The 17879-nt window shown below is 35.4% G+C and overlaps 2 protein-coding genes across 7 annotated transcripts in view; both read left to right on the top strand.

Moving 5' to 3' along the window:
- The window catches only part of kug (kugelei), a 359846-nt gene that overhangs the window by 35905 nt on the left and 306062 nt on the right, over nucleotides 1-17879 (top strand). The gene's annotated exons all lie outside the window — the stretch shown is intronic.
- Nucleotides 5824-8136, top strand: LOC135834096 (inositol-pentakisphosphate 2-kinase-like). Its single transcript, XM_065347933.1, has 9 exons — nucleotides 5824-6024; nucleotides 6109-6319; nucleotides 6437-6783; nucleotides 6855-6913; nucleotides 7003-7075; nucleotides 7173-7270; nucleotides 7338-7619; nucleotides 7701-7877; nucleotides 7956-8136. The coding sequence occupies exons 1-9, from the start codon at nucleotides 5824-5826 to the stop codon at nucleotides 8134-8136; spliced, it is 1629 nt and encodes a 542-aa protein (XP_065204005.1).

Raw genomic sequence — 17879 nt, 5'->3', positions numbered from 1 at the left:
AGGGATGTCAACATCCCATTTTGAAAATCAGTTTGTTGATAGAAAGGTAAAAAAAGAAAAGTCTGTAATGTAATTTTTTCAGCCTTCGTGCTGTGAATGTTCGACTTTGAATTTTTCTGATTTGATTATTGATTCTGAATCATGAATCTATTTCCTTCAAAACCTTGCAAACAGATTTTCCTGTTCAATCAGTCTGGAGGTATGAGGCGTCAAAATTTAGCAGTTTTGCAAAAAATCTCCTGTGCTTGAAAATTACGAATTTCGTAGACCCCCCCTCCTCCTACAAGGGTTCGTATGAAATAAGACACAAATGAAAAATTTGAGTAGTGGCCCCCCTCCCTCCCACCCTCCCCCAAAAAAGGAAATATCTGACGACATTGACGAACCCAAAAATTAAACATTTTTAAATTTGAATCCCCTTCTCTTTTACTCCAGTCCTTCTCTAAAAAATTTGACGTGAGTAGTACAAAGAATTTATGTGCATTCCGTGAAAATAATCGTTTAGTGCAAATTTATTAATGGAATGTTAAATGAATGAAAGATAATTAATTCATATTTGTTTTTACTTGTTGCAGGTAATTTGAGAAGAACACATTACATAAAATTAAGAATCGTTTAATTGCTGGAATAAGACTCAAATTTGAAAATAGGTAATACAGAACATCAATAAATAATTTTCATATGTAGCAATGTAGCATATCTATTCTTACACTTCGAATTTTTTAAAATTCGTTTTAATTCAATTTTAGTCCTATGTTGAAAAAATGTAAATAATTACACTCACTATGTACGTACTTCGAAAGAAAATTTCCGATCAAATCTACCCTTGCTAAGTTTTTTTACGAAACGCCACCGCATCAAAAAATGATCATTGCATTTTTACATAATCGACGTTCTAACGAAAGCCCTTTTTACTTATGTATTTCAACGGTGTAGGTAGTTTTGTATGATTTTTGGGGTTAGCTGAGTATTCCACAGCTCATTTGATACGAAATTTAGTATTATCGAACTATTTTTTCGTCGTCATCAAAATTTAATGAGATGTAAAACAAAAAGCGAATTTAGTTAACTAAAATCTATAATGAGAACGAGGGATTGAATATATGTAATGTTAATGACTTCCAGAGACTTGTTTAGCTTAGCGAAAGTAAAGTACTACTATATATATAGCGAATTTCAGCTCCCCTGCGTCAACGTTTCCTTATATATCTGAATCTCTGGCTTTTCCAAAAAGGGGAATGGAAAATGCGAAAAAGCGCGCTCGATTATGAGACTTTTTAATACAAGCTATGACGAAACTAATTCTACAGATTTTACCTTATATATACCCGCCTTACTTTGCCGGTTAAATCCGTATAACTTCTTGAATTATTTCGAAATGTGTACTTTTCCATCAAACAGTTTACTTTCTTTAGTGAAAATTTCGGGGGTTTTTCAAATTACTTTTGAATATTTTAAAAAATTGTGGCTTTTGAATGTACCTGCTTGTGTTTGATTTGGAATAATTTTGTTCGTATAGTGATGGAACGTAGACTACTTTTTTCGAGCTGGAAATTACCGAATTTTTTTTCAATTACATTTCTTGTGTTGACGTATTTTGGAGTTGGTACTTGCAGATGGTGAAGGGGGGTGTTCCCTTTCTTATCAAGTTTTCTGCATTTTGTCTCGCGAAGGGCTCAGTTTCGCACCTCATTTTTAATTCTTGATGAAATAATATGCCCTTATCAAACTAAACTTGAGGTTTTTCTCCATACACGTATCGAATTCTTCTTCCTGAAAGTGTGAACTCTCAAGCTTCCTCGTATATAGGTATATGTACGTTGAAACGACGACATCGTCGAAACACGCGAAAACGTAAAAATACCTACGAGATAAAGGTTCGTTCGCCAAAAATTAGGGAGAATTTTAGCCCTTAAATGAAAGAAATTTAACGCTGAGTTGACGATGTGTCATGAACGAAACGAATGATTTATGCTGCCGGCGCTGGTGTTCTTTGTAAAGTGTGGCGAGATGTTTTTTTTCTCGCTTATTTTTTGAAATCTTTTCAAAGCGAGTTCGCGATGTCTCGCAAGAACGCCTCGTACTACACGTACACGTTTTCTGGTCCTTTAATGTTTAAACGTTGTATGCATTGTTTATCGCGTTCAGGTAGTTTACGTAATGCGGTATGGTAATTAAAGTTGTTACTTAGAAACTGTGTATGTAAAGTATACGGATTACCACGCCTGCGTGTGCAGTGTGCACCGTAAAGGTAATTAAACGCGAACGTCTCGCGAACCTTAGGGTTATCGTAATTTTTTAATCACTATTTGATATTTTCATTAACATTACGACGAGCTAGTGCAACACATAGGATATACTTACTTTAGATGACCAACTGACCCGTAAAACGTATAGAAAAGTAATGTACAGAATGGACAGGTTGTGAACGTGATAGGATGATTTATATACTGCGTGGTTGTCTGTGTACTTTGTGTTGTATAGCGAGGAGTACAACATACGATCTGGATATGGGATAGGGGGATGGGATGTAATATGGTGCATTACATGCGAGGACGGAATAAGTGTTGTGTATTTATATACAAGGTGTTCTCAGTTGAACAGCAAGTCTGGGTGGAGAGAGATTTTTCCAGAGGGTGATTTGGCCTTTAAATTGATTGCCTGATGAAAGGTTCAAGTTGTCTTTTATTTTATTTTTTTTCGAATTTTTTAGGGCTGGAAGTACCTGGGGTCATATTTTATTTTTTATCGTAGTTTATTTCAAAATTGAGGGATTCCAATTTGAGAGCCGGGGCTGAAGGTACCAGGAGTCATATTACATTTTATGGTTTTTTGTGCATTATTTCAAAATTTAGGGAGCGCAGAAACTCAATTGGAAGTCCATTAGAGCCTCATTGATTTAACAGGAGGCAGCTGCTCTCCAATTTTTTATGCTGACATTACCATTTTTGAACAATTTTAAAATACTTCTCCCGACACCAAATTGCCGAAAAAAGTGTTGATATTCCAACAAAAGTTTCACCACCAGTTGCCAACTTGGAAAACTAAACTAGGACACCAGGTATACTGCTTGAAATAAAATGATACCGAGAAGTGAGAGAGAGAGGAGAAAGAAGGGATAAAAAGATGAAAAATTATAATTCGTCGTCGGCTTCGTTCCAATACCTCTAGTTTTGATAAGAATTACATTATTTAAAGAGGAAAGAAAAGTTTTTATCTTTTTATGTTCTTGTTTTAACGATGAAAAGAGAGCAGGTTACACACCGCGTTCAAGTCGGCCTTTTATTAAGCTGTGTAACGTTAGTCGTGATTATGGTGATTTGTTTACGACTACAGGCGCGCATCTTAACCAAAAAGTTATAACGTTTGCACAAGCAGCCGATCGTCGCGCGTCCTCTTCAAAGCGCGATTTGAAACGCGATAATGTTGAAATAAATGCTCCCTTTTGTGAAGAAATTGTAAAATTGCCATTCGTCGGTATGCAATTTAATGTGAACTCGTTCGTGGTGGGTTTTATTATCGCACTGTGCCGTTATATGTATGGTACATCGACGTGCACGTCGAGATCTTTTGTTTACCTGGAATGCATTATTCGAAAATTTTTTATACCCGTTGTATTCTCGATATGTTTGTTGAAGGATCGAGATGAATAAGGAGATAGAATGAAGAAAGGTTTTTGATAGTCGCGTGTTTGTGTATTTTTGATAGAAATGAAGTTTTCCTTCGTACATATATCAACGCCATTTTAAGGTGCACTGCCATGCTAAGTCGCGAACAGGAGCAGCAGGGAAGAATTGTATATTGTTCCAAAATTGCCCATTTTTCCTCATTTCTACGAAGTGTGAATCGTTTGCATTAGAAGGGTGCTCGATTGTAGAAAATAGACGCGAAGTTGGAAGTGAGGAGGGGTGATTTTCGGAATTATTTGTTACTTAAGTATTAATGTTGCAGATGCAGATGATGGAAAATGATTTGGCTAAAATTTTTGCGAAGGAAAAAGAGATCTAAGCTGACGACCGAAGTGGGCATACATTATTTGAAGCTCAAATATAGCTTTTCTAAGTAAAAATAAATTTCGAAAAACATTTTTTACGCGTAATCTACACGTTGGCTCGAATGCATGGTCGAAATTTTATAGTCACTTTCATTCAGTCGTTTTGGCGTGATGCTGTGACAAAGATTTCGAACTTCCTTTTATTAAATAGAAGATGCATCCTGCTGAGTTTTATTGGGTTCATCTGAAGTTTTATCTTCTAAATAGTGACCTTTTCTTTTCAAATTTTTCTAGGAGAAAATTTTCAATGAATTTTGTCTATTTTCACAGCAACAATCGAAGGCATTTGGCTAAAAAATGTTGTGAAATTGTGTTCTTTCAAAATATGTTTGCGTAAAGTTTCACAAAGGTCGAAACTATTTTGTATCACGGGCTGACTTTGTTAAAAAGAAGGAAAAGGATTTGAATATTTTTATAACAAAATGAAAGAAAGATTTTCTAAATTCGCGAGCCAAACAAAACTTTTCAAAATTGGTTAAATTACGACCAAGGTTGCGGGAAAAAGGTCATCTACGAAAAAATTTCTATTCCAACGAGTTACAGGGTACCTGCGCTGTTCACCCTCCACAGCTTCGGCCTTGCCGGTACGAAGACAATTTTGAACGAAAAAATATTCTCTCGGTAGAAATTTATATCCTGTTGATATATGCGGTTAGTTTAAAAAACTTGAAATCTCTTCGGGTTAGAACAACTTACGAGAAAATTTTTTTCCTCGGTGAAATACTTATACATTTTTGGAATGAATTCATCTCTATACTGGTGTTCCACAGAGCAGCGTTTTCGGTCTATTGCTGCTAGTTGAATATTCACTCGTATATCCGATTTTCTGCCGCTTTTCGTATTACCCGCGGATGGAAATTTTCTATAGATATGGAAACTCATCAAAACATCATTGGTGAACGTGATATGATGATAGAAAAGATACATAAAAACCATACACTACACAATTCGACGTCGATTGTTATAAAAATATCATAACAAGACTACGAAAGGCAGCAAAAGCTATAAAAAAACAAGTAGGTATAGCATTACGAGGGATGCAAAAAAAAAAGCCATCAGCTATTCGCTGATTGCAAGATAGTTTTTGCGATAGATCATCATATTGGTTGATGGTTGCATTACCCCCACCACAAAGCTCACATGGTCCAATTTCCGACAAGATTTTATGAATTCATGAAAAATCCTCATTGCGGCCTAGTTTTTTGTTTTTACATTTCTTTATCAACTTTTTAAAAATATTTTCAAAAAGTACTTTTGACTGATGTTTTTTACTCATGTTTTTGCATTATTTTTGAAAAAAATTTCCAATTTATATGCATTTGTTTTGTCGGAAATTAAGGTTTTGAGCTTGTTCAAAAGTTTTCATGGTCCAAAATGTTCTTCTTCGAAAGCTCAACTTTTTTGTGATTTGGTTAATTGGGCAGGGTACCCTATGCACTCTTCAAAGCAATTTGCTTCCTCAACATGGAAACCTAGAGAAGTAGAGAACCTCCAGGGGTGTAACGAACCTAGTTTCCAGATTAGACTCATGACTGTTCGCCTCAAAAATATTGTATTGGTCACACTGGTATTTTGCGGTACTGTAATTTATTTGGTAACACTGATTTCTTATCAACATTCGATCCCACTTATTTTTGATCAATGAATTTTGAGCATGATTTTGATCAAGAACTTTGCACTTTTAGCTCGATTTTTTTTTCAAATGCAAAAATATTTGCGAATTAAATGCATTAGGTAAAAATTATTGAAAATTGTCAGTTCAATTCAGAATGTCTACTCATGAAGGTAAATTATCTACAGTGCTCAGTTTCCATTTTCTTTCAGATGAAACTTCTATGTCGAATACTAATTCAATTCAAATGTTAAAATTCGATGAACTGAAAATTGATCTAGACGATCGTGTTTTTAACCATTTACACAGCGAGTATCGTGGAGAAGGGAATGAAAATCTAGTTCTGTCTTTACCAGAGGTAACTAATAGAGTACAGTACTTAGTACTTGATTGTTGTATATTTTGTGCATAAAATGACGAAATGTATCATATTAATTTTCAGATCAGATTTGTTCTCCGGTTACGTAAAAGTCACACAAATGATGATATCAATTTATCATGGGAGAAAGAAAAATTGAAGACATCTCTACTATACTACAATATTGTGTTACTGCCTTTCCTCTCAGATAGATATTTAACGCTTCCAATAATAGCTGAAATTTCCGAAACATATGTCAAATACTTGGATGAAAAATTATTCCATGAACGACCAGGTCAGTACAATAATTGTACACAATATTCATAACTCGAAAAATGTGATATTGAAATTGAATGTTTTACCAAAGTAAGGTATTATTAATGTTAATTTTTAAATGTTGGATTTGTTGTAGGACATCGAAGGGTTAAGAAAATTGGTTTCAATGGTATAGAAATTCATCCAGACTACACGTTCCTGTCCCAATATGGTCATTATCAACGTCTTGAAAACCGTCCATTGTTGGGTCAAGCAGTAGAATCAGATTCACTGAAGAAATTATTTTCTCGCGATTATTTGGATTTTAGGAATTACGTATACTCGCTTCTAACTATTCCAGCTTTCGTGAGTGATTGTAATCGTACAAGGGAACATCTGAATAGAACTACTTTTAGCGTGGAGATAAAACCGAAACAAGCCTGGACAGCAGAACCATATCGGAAATTTGACGTGTGTGCATTTTGTATGCATCAGTATTTCAAAGTATGTTCGAGTACTAATAGTTGTCTATGTAGATGATTATTTCTCCTTTCTAATAATGTTTCATGTTTTAGCTACATGAACATAAAATTGAAAGTAAAAGCAGGTATTGCCCTTTGGATTTATTTTCTGGGTATGTTGATGAGCCTTAAAAAATGTTATACGTAGATATGTGAGCTTTGTGATGCATAAATTCAATAATGATTTATTTCTGCTTCACAGGATTGATGAAAGAATGGAAAATGCTTTGAAAGGGCTCCTGCTAACTCCTCAAAATAATTTGAAGATTTTCAAAGTAAATATTTGGAAACATTTTTCAAGTTTACTAAAAAGGGTAGAGGTACCTAATGGTAATTTTTACGAATGTAAATGGGAAAATCTTTTGTTTGTAGAATGGAGAAATGGTGTTTGGAGAAAGCAAAGCTGATAATATTGAACATATTTTAGCCGAATGGTTTTCAAAATCGCGTAGTGATGGAGACATGAACTGGTATTTTAAGCCCTCTGCCTTCACTATTTTGGAGACTCAAACGTTATTATAATACTCATTTTTCCAGGTGCCAAAATCATTTTTGTAAATTATTGACTACCATACTGAAGACTGATTTTATCCCTGATCAGAAATTGGCATCGTTTGAAACCGAACTGTACAGTGGTTCTGATAAACGTCAAATATGCTCCAATGAAGAAATTGAACAAATCAAAAAAGCCTTTCATGACTCGAATTTGAAATGCGATTATAATTCGATCGATCTGCCTCAGAACTGCATTCTTAATCGTGTTAAGGAATTACAAAAACTAGACAAAGTTGGCTTGGAAGCAGTTTTTGATTTTTATGAGTAGGGAAACAATTTTTCACGATAAAATTCACATCTTGATTATACAAATGTAATGCATCATTATTTCTCACAATTTGACAGAGCTCATATGAAAAAAACCTGTTCTGAATTATCTCACATTAATGATGTGATATCGAAAGCCAATAAACCTCAATTCAGCAATGTGACAATGCCAATTTTGAACGTAGTGGAAGCTTACACTATATCAACAGCTGCCAAAGATCTATCTATTATGATAGCTGTTCAACATATATCAGAGTAAGTACAATTCTTGATTTTTTTTCTACCGAATTCGATTTCTCACATTACATAATTGATTTATTTATTTTTCAATAGAAATTCCGGATCTTCGTCAGGATTTGTGGTTGACGTTGATGAATTCAAATATGATGTGAACATTTCACTTGTAGATGTTGGTCCAAAACCAACATCATGTGTGAGTAAACACTGGAAACGTGATAAAAAAATGTTAGCTTCTTGTTTAAATTATTTTTATCCTAATTTAAACGTGCAGTAGAATCGAGTGTTCGCGAAATGATCTCTTGAATTAGGTATATCTTTATTAATGATCTGTATTGTATTCCTTATTGTATGTACAGTATCTAAAGCAACGTCAACTGTACCATTGATCTTCTTTACGTTGTTTCTTCAAGTTGCCGTATTTTTAAAGAATACTCTTTTATAATAAACTCACGTGATTTTAATTATTTTTATTTTTTTTAACAAGGTATTTTTCTCTTTTGTTACTTATTATAATTTTGAAAAAAATTTAAAAAATTGAAAATTATCAAATAATTGTATTGTTGCCAAATTAAATCTGTGAAATTCATGATGTCATCAATTTTTCCTACAAATTTCCAGGAACTTTCTATGATTGCATTATTTGACGATTTTCAATTTTACACCTTCCCTTTTTTGCTTCCTTTTTGGATGGGTGGGAGGGGGCTCAATAAAAATGAAATATGTACCATCCAAACCCTCAAAACTAAAGTTTCGACAGTTTCACTTTTTTATGTGCAAAACTCTTTTATAGTTTTTTCGCTGAGCGCAAAAACTATAAAAAGAGGAAAAGTGGATTCACCATCAGGAAAGATATACAGGCGGTAATAAGCGCAACTACAAATTAGCCATTTAAACAACAAGAGAACCACGATGACGCCAAATTATACTGAAAATTTGGTCGTATAGCGGTAGTATAGGTTGTATTATATGCGGCACAGCGTTTGTCATTTTGAAAAGCCCGAGGTACCGCAAACTATAACTAGTTATCAAGCCCTTCATTATTACCATATTGACCAGGAAGGTATTGGGTGTTGGACTGTTGGTGTGTTTGTCTTTGTATTTGTAATAGTACAATAATCAAAAGAGCATTTACGCAGGCACGCCAGCTGAACGACTATAGCAAAACTCGTTGTAAAACGACAACGTACACGTGACCTAATCGTAACTGTTTAAGAGATATGTACGAGTGAGGTAGGCAGGGTTTGGCGGGACGGTTTAGAAATAAAGAGTTAAAAATCATTTTCGGCGCGCGTACGACTGACTGGTGCTGGTGAGCCGACCAGCTGGGCGGTTGCCATTCAAGAGGTGAATCTGAATCTGGAGGGTGCGTATATGGTGCAGAGAGTGTTGGTATTTACCATATGAAAAAATCACCTAACCTATGTATAACTAGCTCTCGAGGCTTGTGGTAAGAAGATGGGGTGAGGTATTTATGAAGGAACTAAATACGTCGAAGCAGCTGCGATGCTTTTTTAGACGAAGGAAATGGTGAACGATTTTTATACAAGTAAAAATAATACTTATGTATTGAAGAATTGATTAATTTGTGTAATAAAGTGATGACGATCTATGCGAATGCGGCGAGATACAAAACGACAGATACCTTTTCAAGTGTCGAGTATACAGCGACTTTGACGCGGACAAACTGGACCCGAGAATCGATGACGACGAGGAGATGAAGTTCCTCGAATACTGGGACAAGAAGGGAATTAGACAGCCGACCGGACAAGAGAAAAAAACCTCAAATTTAAAAAAAAATGAAAAAATCCGTATGACCTATGGTTTAGTGGGTTTTCAGAGGCGTTGATTTCGAATTTTAACTCAAGTTTTCGATTCGAGCCACCTAAGCCCCAAAATGTGCTATTAATTTTTTTTAATGAGGAATTTGACAGACCCATAATTTTTTGAGGTTTGAGGGGGTGCTGATTTCAAATTTCAGTCCACTTTTTTAATTCGATCTCTCTTTAGGCCAACAGTGAGGCTCAAAATTTCATAAAGTTAGAAAAGAAAGTGCATCAGGTTCGATGTGAAAAAAGTGCTCCAGAATTGTAAATCTGAACCTTTGAATATTCAGCCAACAAATTTTTTAATCAATCATTTGTTCACTTCCTCGTCCTCAAATTAACACCGAATAATTTGAAACCGTTCGAAAATTCATCTCCGCTCTTGCATTTAGAATTTAAGAATTTTCTTCAGGAAAGGGGCTATTTCTAAAATTCAATCGGATCTGTTCTGATCCCTCTCCCTTGTTTTCCTTTTTCTTGAAAAATTTCCAAACTACAAATAATAGAGATGCTTTTTGAGTGGAAAATTTGCCAAAAGAGTTCCAGTAAACATAGAAGCAAAATTGTCTGGACAGCGATGATGAGCAAAAAGAACTCGCAAATGTAATGTTGTATGGCGTTGGTGGAAATAGCTAACATTAACAAACAGCCTTAGCATTATTTTGTCTGTCGAGTACGGCTCATAAATGTATATTAATAAATTGGAAACCATATTCATCTCGGAAACCAGTTCTTCTTCATTGATGCGAGCAGTCGGCCGTAATATGTATACTTAGGCGAGGTGTATTGTAAATACACTTATTTCAATAAACAAGTCTTCCAACTTTACAACTGCACTGCACCGTACGTACGTACTCGTATTTGTGTTGGTACAAGACTCACTTTGTTCGTCAGCCATCTTACCTCATCTACGTAAGTATGACTAATAATGGTATGGCCTGTTTCCTAAAAAAAATTTCGTACTTTCTCGAGCACGTGCCACCCAATTAACTTTTGCATCTAATGGATGAAAAATGATAGAAACAATGAAGGATATGTGTGTGCTTGTGCTCGAGTAAACAATATATTCTTAAATCCGCCATACCCTCTTTGGTGACGTCACTTTTTCATATATTTTTCTGCATTTACGACGCCTCTCGTCGTCGTTTTGTTGTCACCCGTTTGAATTGCCCACCGTCGCTGTAGCCGCCGCCGTGTCACGAACTGCAGCGTTTTGTTCGCGGCACTCCCATCGTTTCCGGTTTTGTGCCGTCATAGCTGGAAATTCTCTTACTTTTTCGGCTAAATTACTACCAGGTCGAGGACTGCACGCTTAGAATACACTGTTTTTACGAAAACAGCTGCCGTCTCTTGAATGCATTGCATATACTGTACATACAAGTATGGGCAAAACGACGATACCTATTTGTGTGTAATCGTGGTCTTCGGTTATTAGGCGTAAACACCCATCTCTTTGGTAATCTCTCTGGTACACTATGAGTTGTGACGAGACATGCAACGATCAAACTTTTTCGAACGTATCGTTCGTCAATGCCACCGCAAAGGTGATCAAATGGAATTGAATTATGATGGGCTTGTGCGTCATGTGTGCCCGGATAATGGATTCCAATATGCGTATAATGGTTGAGATTTGACGAGACAACGCCTTTGTGGTTGGTTTATATCGATGGAGTATGATTCTATGGTTTCGTGTTGTGGATGAATGATTTATGTGAAGCCTGGGACGTTTTTCGATGTAGGTTTGGTTGTTAGAGGAATTTGGAATCAAATGAGAACCTTATCTTGTTTTATGTATTATTTGAGAAAAAAAAGTGAAGGAAGTGTGTCTTTTAATGTTGGTTAATATTTGGGAGCTGTGAATTGCGAATGAAAATTATATAAAATTGTCAAAAATTGTTCAAAATATCAGAATTTTTGAAAAGATTAATTATTTTATCTTGGTTGAAAATGCTGTAAAAATGGTTGAAATAGATGAAAATGATCAGAAATCAGTCTGTTTTTTTGCATTAAAAAAAAATTCTCTATTCAATTTTAATCAGCTTTTTTCTCGAAATATCAAGAATTTAAAAATTTTCCAGAAAACTGTAGAGCTCAGAAAAATTGTTAGCCATTTAAAAACCTAAAAATAGGTATTGAGCAAATTTCAGCTTTTAAGTAATAGATTTTCGAACAATGCAATTTTTCTCAAAGAAAAAATCTGAAGGAAACTTTAGATTTGACCTGACAGAAATATTAATATTCGAAAAATGTTTACCAAAGTGATCTTAATGAGTCACAAAGACTGCATATGTAAGTTGATGGGTTTTGAATTTCATTTTGGTCTTGTTTTGGCTCTTTTTATGGCAATTTTTTCAAACTGGAAAATCCAAAAATCCGTTAAAGACTTTAGAGCAACTAAAAACCACCACCAATTGATTCGGGAAGTTGAAAATAGGATATGAACCAAATTTCAGAATTCTACCTCAATTTGATCAAATTTTGAGTTTTTCATAAAGAAAGAGCCAAATGTGAATTTTCAAAAATAGTATGCTAAAAATTTAAAAATTATATTCCGGTGGAGTATTTTTAGCGCTCTCTCGATTTTTTTGCCTGGTCCAAAAATATTTTCCCTAAGTTGAAATACTACTGTTTTCCGAAGTACCTAACCCTTTTTCTGTACCATTTGGTCTCTTTTTGAACAAAATTCATGGCAGTAAAAAGGCGTAGACTTGGCATTTAATCATCTGATGAAAATTATATCGCGTTGATTGAATACGATTCGTTGAGTTTTTCTGTTTTGCTGGTTTTGTGTTGATTTGAAAGACATAGAAAACGAGTACGTCTGATTTTACGCTATTCTATGACTAAACTTCGTCACTCCATTTATTTCGAAAACAATTTACTTACGAATTTACTGCACGACAATGCGCAACAACCCCGTCAATTGTACGAACAAATCATATTGTTGTTGTCTCGGTTCACTCCAGCTCCAGTAGCATGTTGTACTTACATAATGTACAAAACATTACTGACGGAAACTTATTCATACACATACTTGCTAAGCGAACTGCGACGACGACGAGTTTTTGAAACGTCTATTCATTAAGCTGTCACTTAACCCTCGGTAATTGTCTGCGAGTCTATTTCAGCGTAAGTAAACGAGAGAAAAGAGGAAAAAATGCGTCATATATAGCGTGAAAATTACGACTACTCGGTCGTCTGTGTGAGCGAACGAACAGAGTGAAAATCTGGAGAATCTCAAAACACACGTCTGGAGCTATTACAACCTCTTGTATGGTGTATATGGGCACTTGGTTAAACGCATAAGACGATTCAGCAGCGGTTGAGTTTATTCGAAATGTACACGAGAAGCGTGCGGCAGATGGGGAGCTGAAGAAGGGGGTTGACATGCAATAGTACACTGTGTAGTGTGTATATTGTACATTTATGTATATCGTAGTCGTCGGATGCGTTGATATTTTCAAAGTGCCAGTCTCTCGTTCTCTGTCTGACTGAACAACTATCACCCTCATTAAAGCTAAAACAACAGTTACCGTAGTTGGTTAATATTATCTCATCGCGCGCCTTGTCCGAAATTAATCTGGCGTAGCCGAATAACGTTTTTCAAAAGAAACTCGGTTTAAATTTGGTCAAGAAGAAGATGCGAGTACGAGTCGACTCTTTGTCGAGGTTTTTCTGGCCGTTTTAACTTATCACGTTTAAGTACTCGTACATGTGTGTGTTGGTTTGTCGAGCCGTGTAAAGATATCCTAGGCTAAATTTTACGAATGAGCGAATATTTAAAGTAAATTTTATTACGCTCGTTGACGTTTCATGTGTACGTGTGGTGATAATTGCGCCGCATGAGATGTTTGAAAAATCTCATCGCGTCCTCGTCGTATCCCATTCGGCCATTCTTGCGCGCTTTGAACGAGTAATCCTTGTCTTTGACTATATCGTTAGCTAGCCGATAAAATTTCTAGCTCGTTCTGTTGTGCGAATTTTTGCGCCGCTTTATAGCAAAATCTTTCTTCTTAAAATGGTAATTTGTTATTCCGACCGGTGTTCTAGCTGATAACATTTTGTCGACTGGTGAATTGATGATTCGTCTTGGTTTTTTTTCCACCACCTCCCTGCTGTATTTATTCTCCCTCTTTTGGTGTGTTTGTGTACGAAGCAGTTGACTATGTGTAGGTAAGAATATAGGAATTTCGCAACACGACTTTTAATTCCAGACAAGTTCACGTCCTCTTAATGAAGCACGTACAAGTGCTGTAGCCGAAACACCACGTCGCGTCGAGCCGAATTACTCGACGTCTCGGAGAGGTAGCGTGACCTGTGCCTAGAATTTTGTTTATTTTTCCCCAACCAGAGGAACTCATATAATAAACGTTCCTTTTAAGATTTGAACAACGGATATATGTGTATAATTTGTATACTTAAGGTGATACGTTCTTGAATTGAATTTCCATTGTCGAGAGGGGTGGAAAATGGCATATGTGCGTAGGCATGTACTTTTTGCCTATCGTACATCCAAAAGGCGTTGGTGGTACGAAATCTGAACTGTTCTTTTGAAATGTCGAATTTTTGTTATGCTGTTTTCAGTCGACAAAAGTTCTCCTTCCTACGTATCTAAGTTGGATAAAAAGTAACTTGATAAGAAAAAGTTTGGAAAAACCTCTTGGAGGAAGGGGAGAGAGTCAAAGTTTAGGTACTTCTTGAGTCTCAAAACGATATGTCGCAATTTTGGAACCATTTTCAAACAATTTTAAAGTGAATTTTTGATGAAGAACGAATTTAAAGATGATTATGGCTAAAGATTATAATTCAATAATGACTTTACTCATTCTAAAGTAATTTCCCATAAAAATATTCTGAACAGATTTTTTTTTTGAATTTTTAAGTGATTATCTGATTATGTGTTGATTTTTGTAGGTATGCTTTCTGGATGACTTTGATAATCTTGAATAAATTTTTTGGATGATTTTTAAGAGCAGTTTTTGGTTTTCTTTTTGAAAATACCCTACGAAGGCAGGCCAAAATTTTCAATTTCTTTTGAAAATAACCTACAAAGTCTCCATGAATCATGGGAACTTTGTAGGCTGAAATTTTCAATTTTTTTTTTTTAAATCCACCTACGAAGTCTCCATGAATCATGGGAACTTCGTAGATTGAAATTTTCAATTTTTGTTGAAAATAACCTACAAAGTCTCATCCATGAATTTTGGGAACTTCGTAGGTTGCAATTAAAATTTTTTTTGACAATATCATCTACGTAGTCTCCATGAATCATGGGGACTTCGTTGGCCAAAATTTTCAATTTTTTTGAAAATAACCTTCAAAATCTTCATGAATTATGGGAACTTCGTAGGTAGAAATTTCTATAAATTTTTTTTTTTTGAAAATCATCTACGAAGTCTCCATGAATTGTGTCATTCCAAGGTAAAAGGTCCCACTTTGAAATTTACTGATTTTCGAGAAAAATGGATTTTAGTCAGATTGGGTCAAAGTGGGACCTTTTGTGTTAATGTCATTTTTGGGTCGTTAGTCATCTCTAATATCACCTCCCAAACTTTCAACTAGCGCCACTAACGGGAAGTGGGTAAACTACAGCCTTACAGTGAAAGATGCGTACATTTTTCGATGCATTTTTCACCTATTTGCGCGTATGAACATGGTTTTATGCGGCTGCACACACATATGTGTACGGGAATACATGTGGATGTGTTCGACTACTTGTATGCGGTTCAAGAACCAGTTTCAGTTAGCAGCGATGATAGCCGAGTGGCATCGATGACGGTCTGTGAAGCGGGAGGTCGGCAGTTCGAACCCCGCACCAGTCAAAAATTTTTGAGATTTTTTTTTCGATTATATATTTTTCCAAGTTGTATTTCACGCCAAAAAATATTTTTTTAATTCAAAAATGCTTTTTTTATAATTTTTGTACTCCTATTTTCGATTTTTTCCCCAGAATTTTCATTTTTTTCACGTTGTTTCTTCATTAAACTACATTTTCCGTCGAGTATTGTTCTTTTTAAATATCACCATCGTTTTCAGCATCAAAAAATCTATCATATGAGACATCAAGGAGCGTTCTACGTCACATTATCGCAAAATTGTAGTGAAAAACGTTTCCAAAACTTTCAAACGCGTCTTTCTCAAAACTTACTTTTTCAGGTACGCGACTTCAAAACGCCGTAGCTCCGGCAAATATCAACGAATTGGGCTCGTTTCGGTCTCATTCGATCAGGAATGTCTCCCCCTATCACCCAGTGGTCATAACTCAAATCTCGAAAATCTGCCAAAGTGGGACCTTTTACCTTGGAATGACACAATTATGGAAACGTCGGCCGAAATTTTCAGTTTTGAATAACCTACAAACTACAAAGTCTCCATGAATCATGGGAACTTCGTAGGCCAAAATTTTCAATTTTTTTGAAAATAACCTACAAAGTTTCCATGAATTATGGGAACTTCGTAGGTGAAAATTTTTAATTTTTTAAAAAAAATCATCTACGAAGTCTTCATGAATCATGGGAACTTCGCCGGCCAAAATTTTCAATTTTTTTTGAAAATCATCTGATTTTGATTCACTTTTTTGGATGATTTTTCGCTTTGGAACAAACGTATTTCAGATGACCACGAGAGGGTTTTCTTTTTATTTACTTTGAAAGGTTCTGGGGTGACTGAGTACGGTTTTGAATAACTTTATTCAGATTTTTTTGATTCTTGAACTTGAATCGATTTTTATAGTAAGTAGATACGATGTCTATGTTTTTGTTTTTGAATCCGATTGAAAATTAAGTTTCAGATGATTTTGAATAGACTTCTGTCTGAATGATTTCTGAATGACTGTTTTTAAATTAATTTTGTGGGTGACCTTTCGCATTTGAATCACATTTCAGACAATTCTGAGTGGATTTTTTGTTTTTCTTCATTTTGAATGATTATTGGAAGGGTATCCACTGTTTTGAATACTCGTAGATTGCTTTTGAATCAATTTCTTGGTAACTTCCTGATTTGAAGTCTAACGAATTTCTCGATTGATTTCAAGGCATTTTTAAAAATTTTTGAAACTGATTTTGAATTCAATTTCAGGTAACTTACCTTAGATCATTTTTTTTTTTTTATTGAAAAGGGGTTCCCAAACAAGCTTGAATATGTTTTTTGGAATCAATCTCAGAACCACGATTTTCTGTTTTGAATTTCATTTTGAATTATCAAGTTCAGGACTTCTGGATGCTTTTGAGAACTTTTTTTCGCATCAAGTGAATTTTTTTAATGGTACCGAGACTCAGATAATTTTTTGAGATGACTTTTTGATTTGAATTGAGTTGTGGGCAATACGAATTTTCAGATGTATTTTCGATTTCTATACATCATTTTAATTTATTTCTAGACGATAATATTGAATTACGGAACTTTGAACAGATTTTTGCACGATTACGACAATATTTTTTATTTTGAAAGAATCTTTGGGGTATTCAATAGGTACTTCGATAGTGTGTCATGCGAAGAGTAATCCGCTTACTTTCAGAACTGTCCAGGACAACTTTGATTGCTCGGCACAATTGGCACTTGGCAGCTTTGCTAAACAGCTTTGTCGCGTGGTAATTTCTTAAACGGTTCCGCATTTCAAGAATATATGTCTATGGTAAACGTGGTGACGAAGTTTTGCAATGAAATGAGATAAAATTAGTGCCATTGCGGTGGCGGCCTGGTGCGGGTTTCCTGCGTTGAATTTCTCATTAACGAAGGCGCGACCAAAAACCGGACTTTTATTGAGTCGATGTTCGGCGAAATACTACGTATAAAACGTAGACGGTTGGGCTGATAAACGGGTATATGAAGCGCATTAATACTGGAGTTTATCAATCGCCTACGCCTACTTTCTTCCTACATGCACATGTCGAAGAAAAAAAGCTAGACGAAGACGTCGAAGGAGAGAAAAAAAAGATGCAAACGTACGCCAAACTCCTCGTACATATCGTATATTTTACGTAACCTGGAAGCCTCAACCGGACACCATTCAAGTCTAAATCGCAACGCCATTCATCTGGTTATATAGCTTGGGTGTATATTGTCTAAGCCCCTATAATGTTCGCGTATAAGCGTCGATGTCGAAAATACCATTGCAGCTACGAGTACCTCTCTATTTAAAATAATCGTCGGTAATTTATAACGTCGTTATCGATGATAAGTTTTATTGGTGGTG

The sequence above is a fragment of the Planococcus citri genome, chromosome 2, assembly GCF_950023065.1.
Source record: "Planococcus citri chromosome 2, ihPlaCitr1.1, whole genome shotgun sequence".
In the NCBI taxonomy this organism is placed as follows: Eukaryota; Metazoa; Arthropoda; class Insecta; order Hemiptera; family Pseudococcidae; genus Planococcus; species Planococcus citri.
The sequence above is the reverse complement of the archived record's forward strand: the minus strand, read 5'-3'. Positions and strand labels throughout refer to the sequence as shown.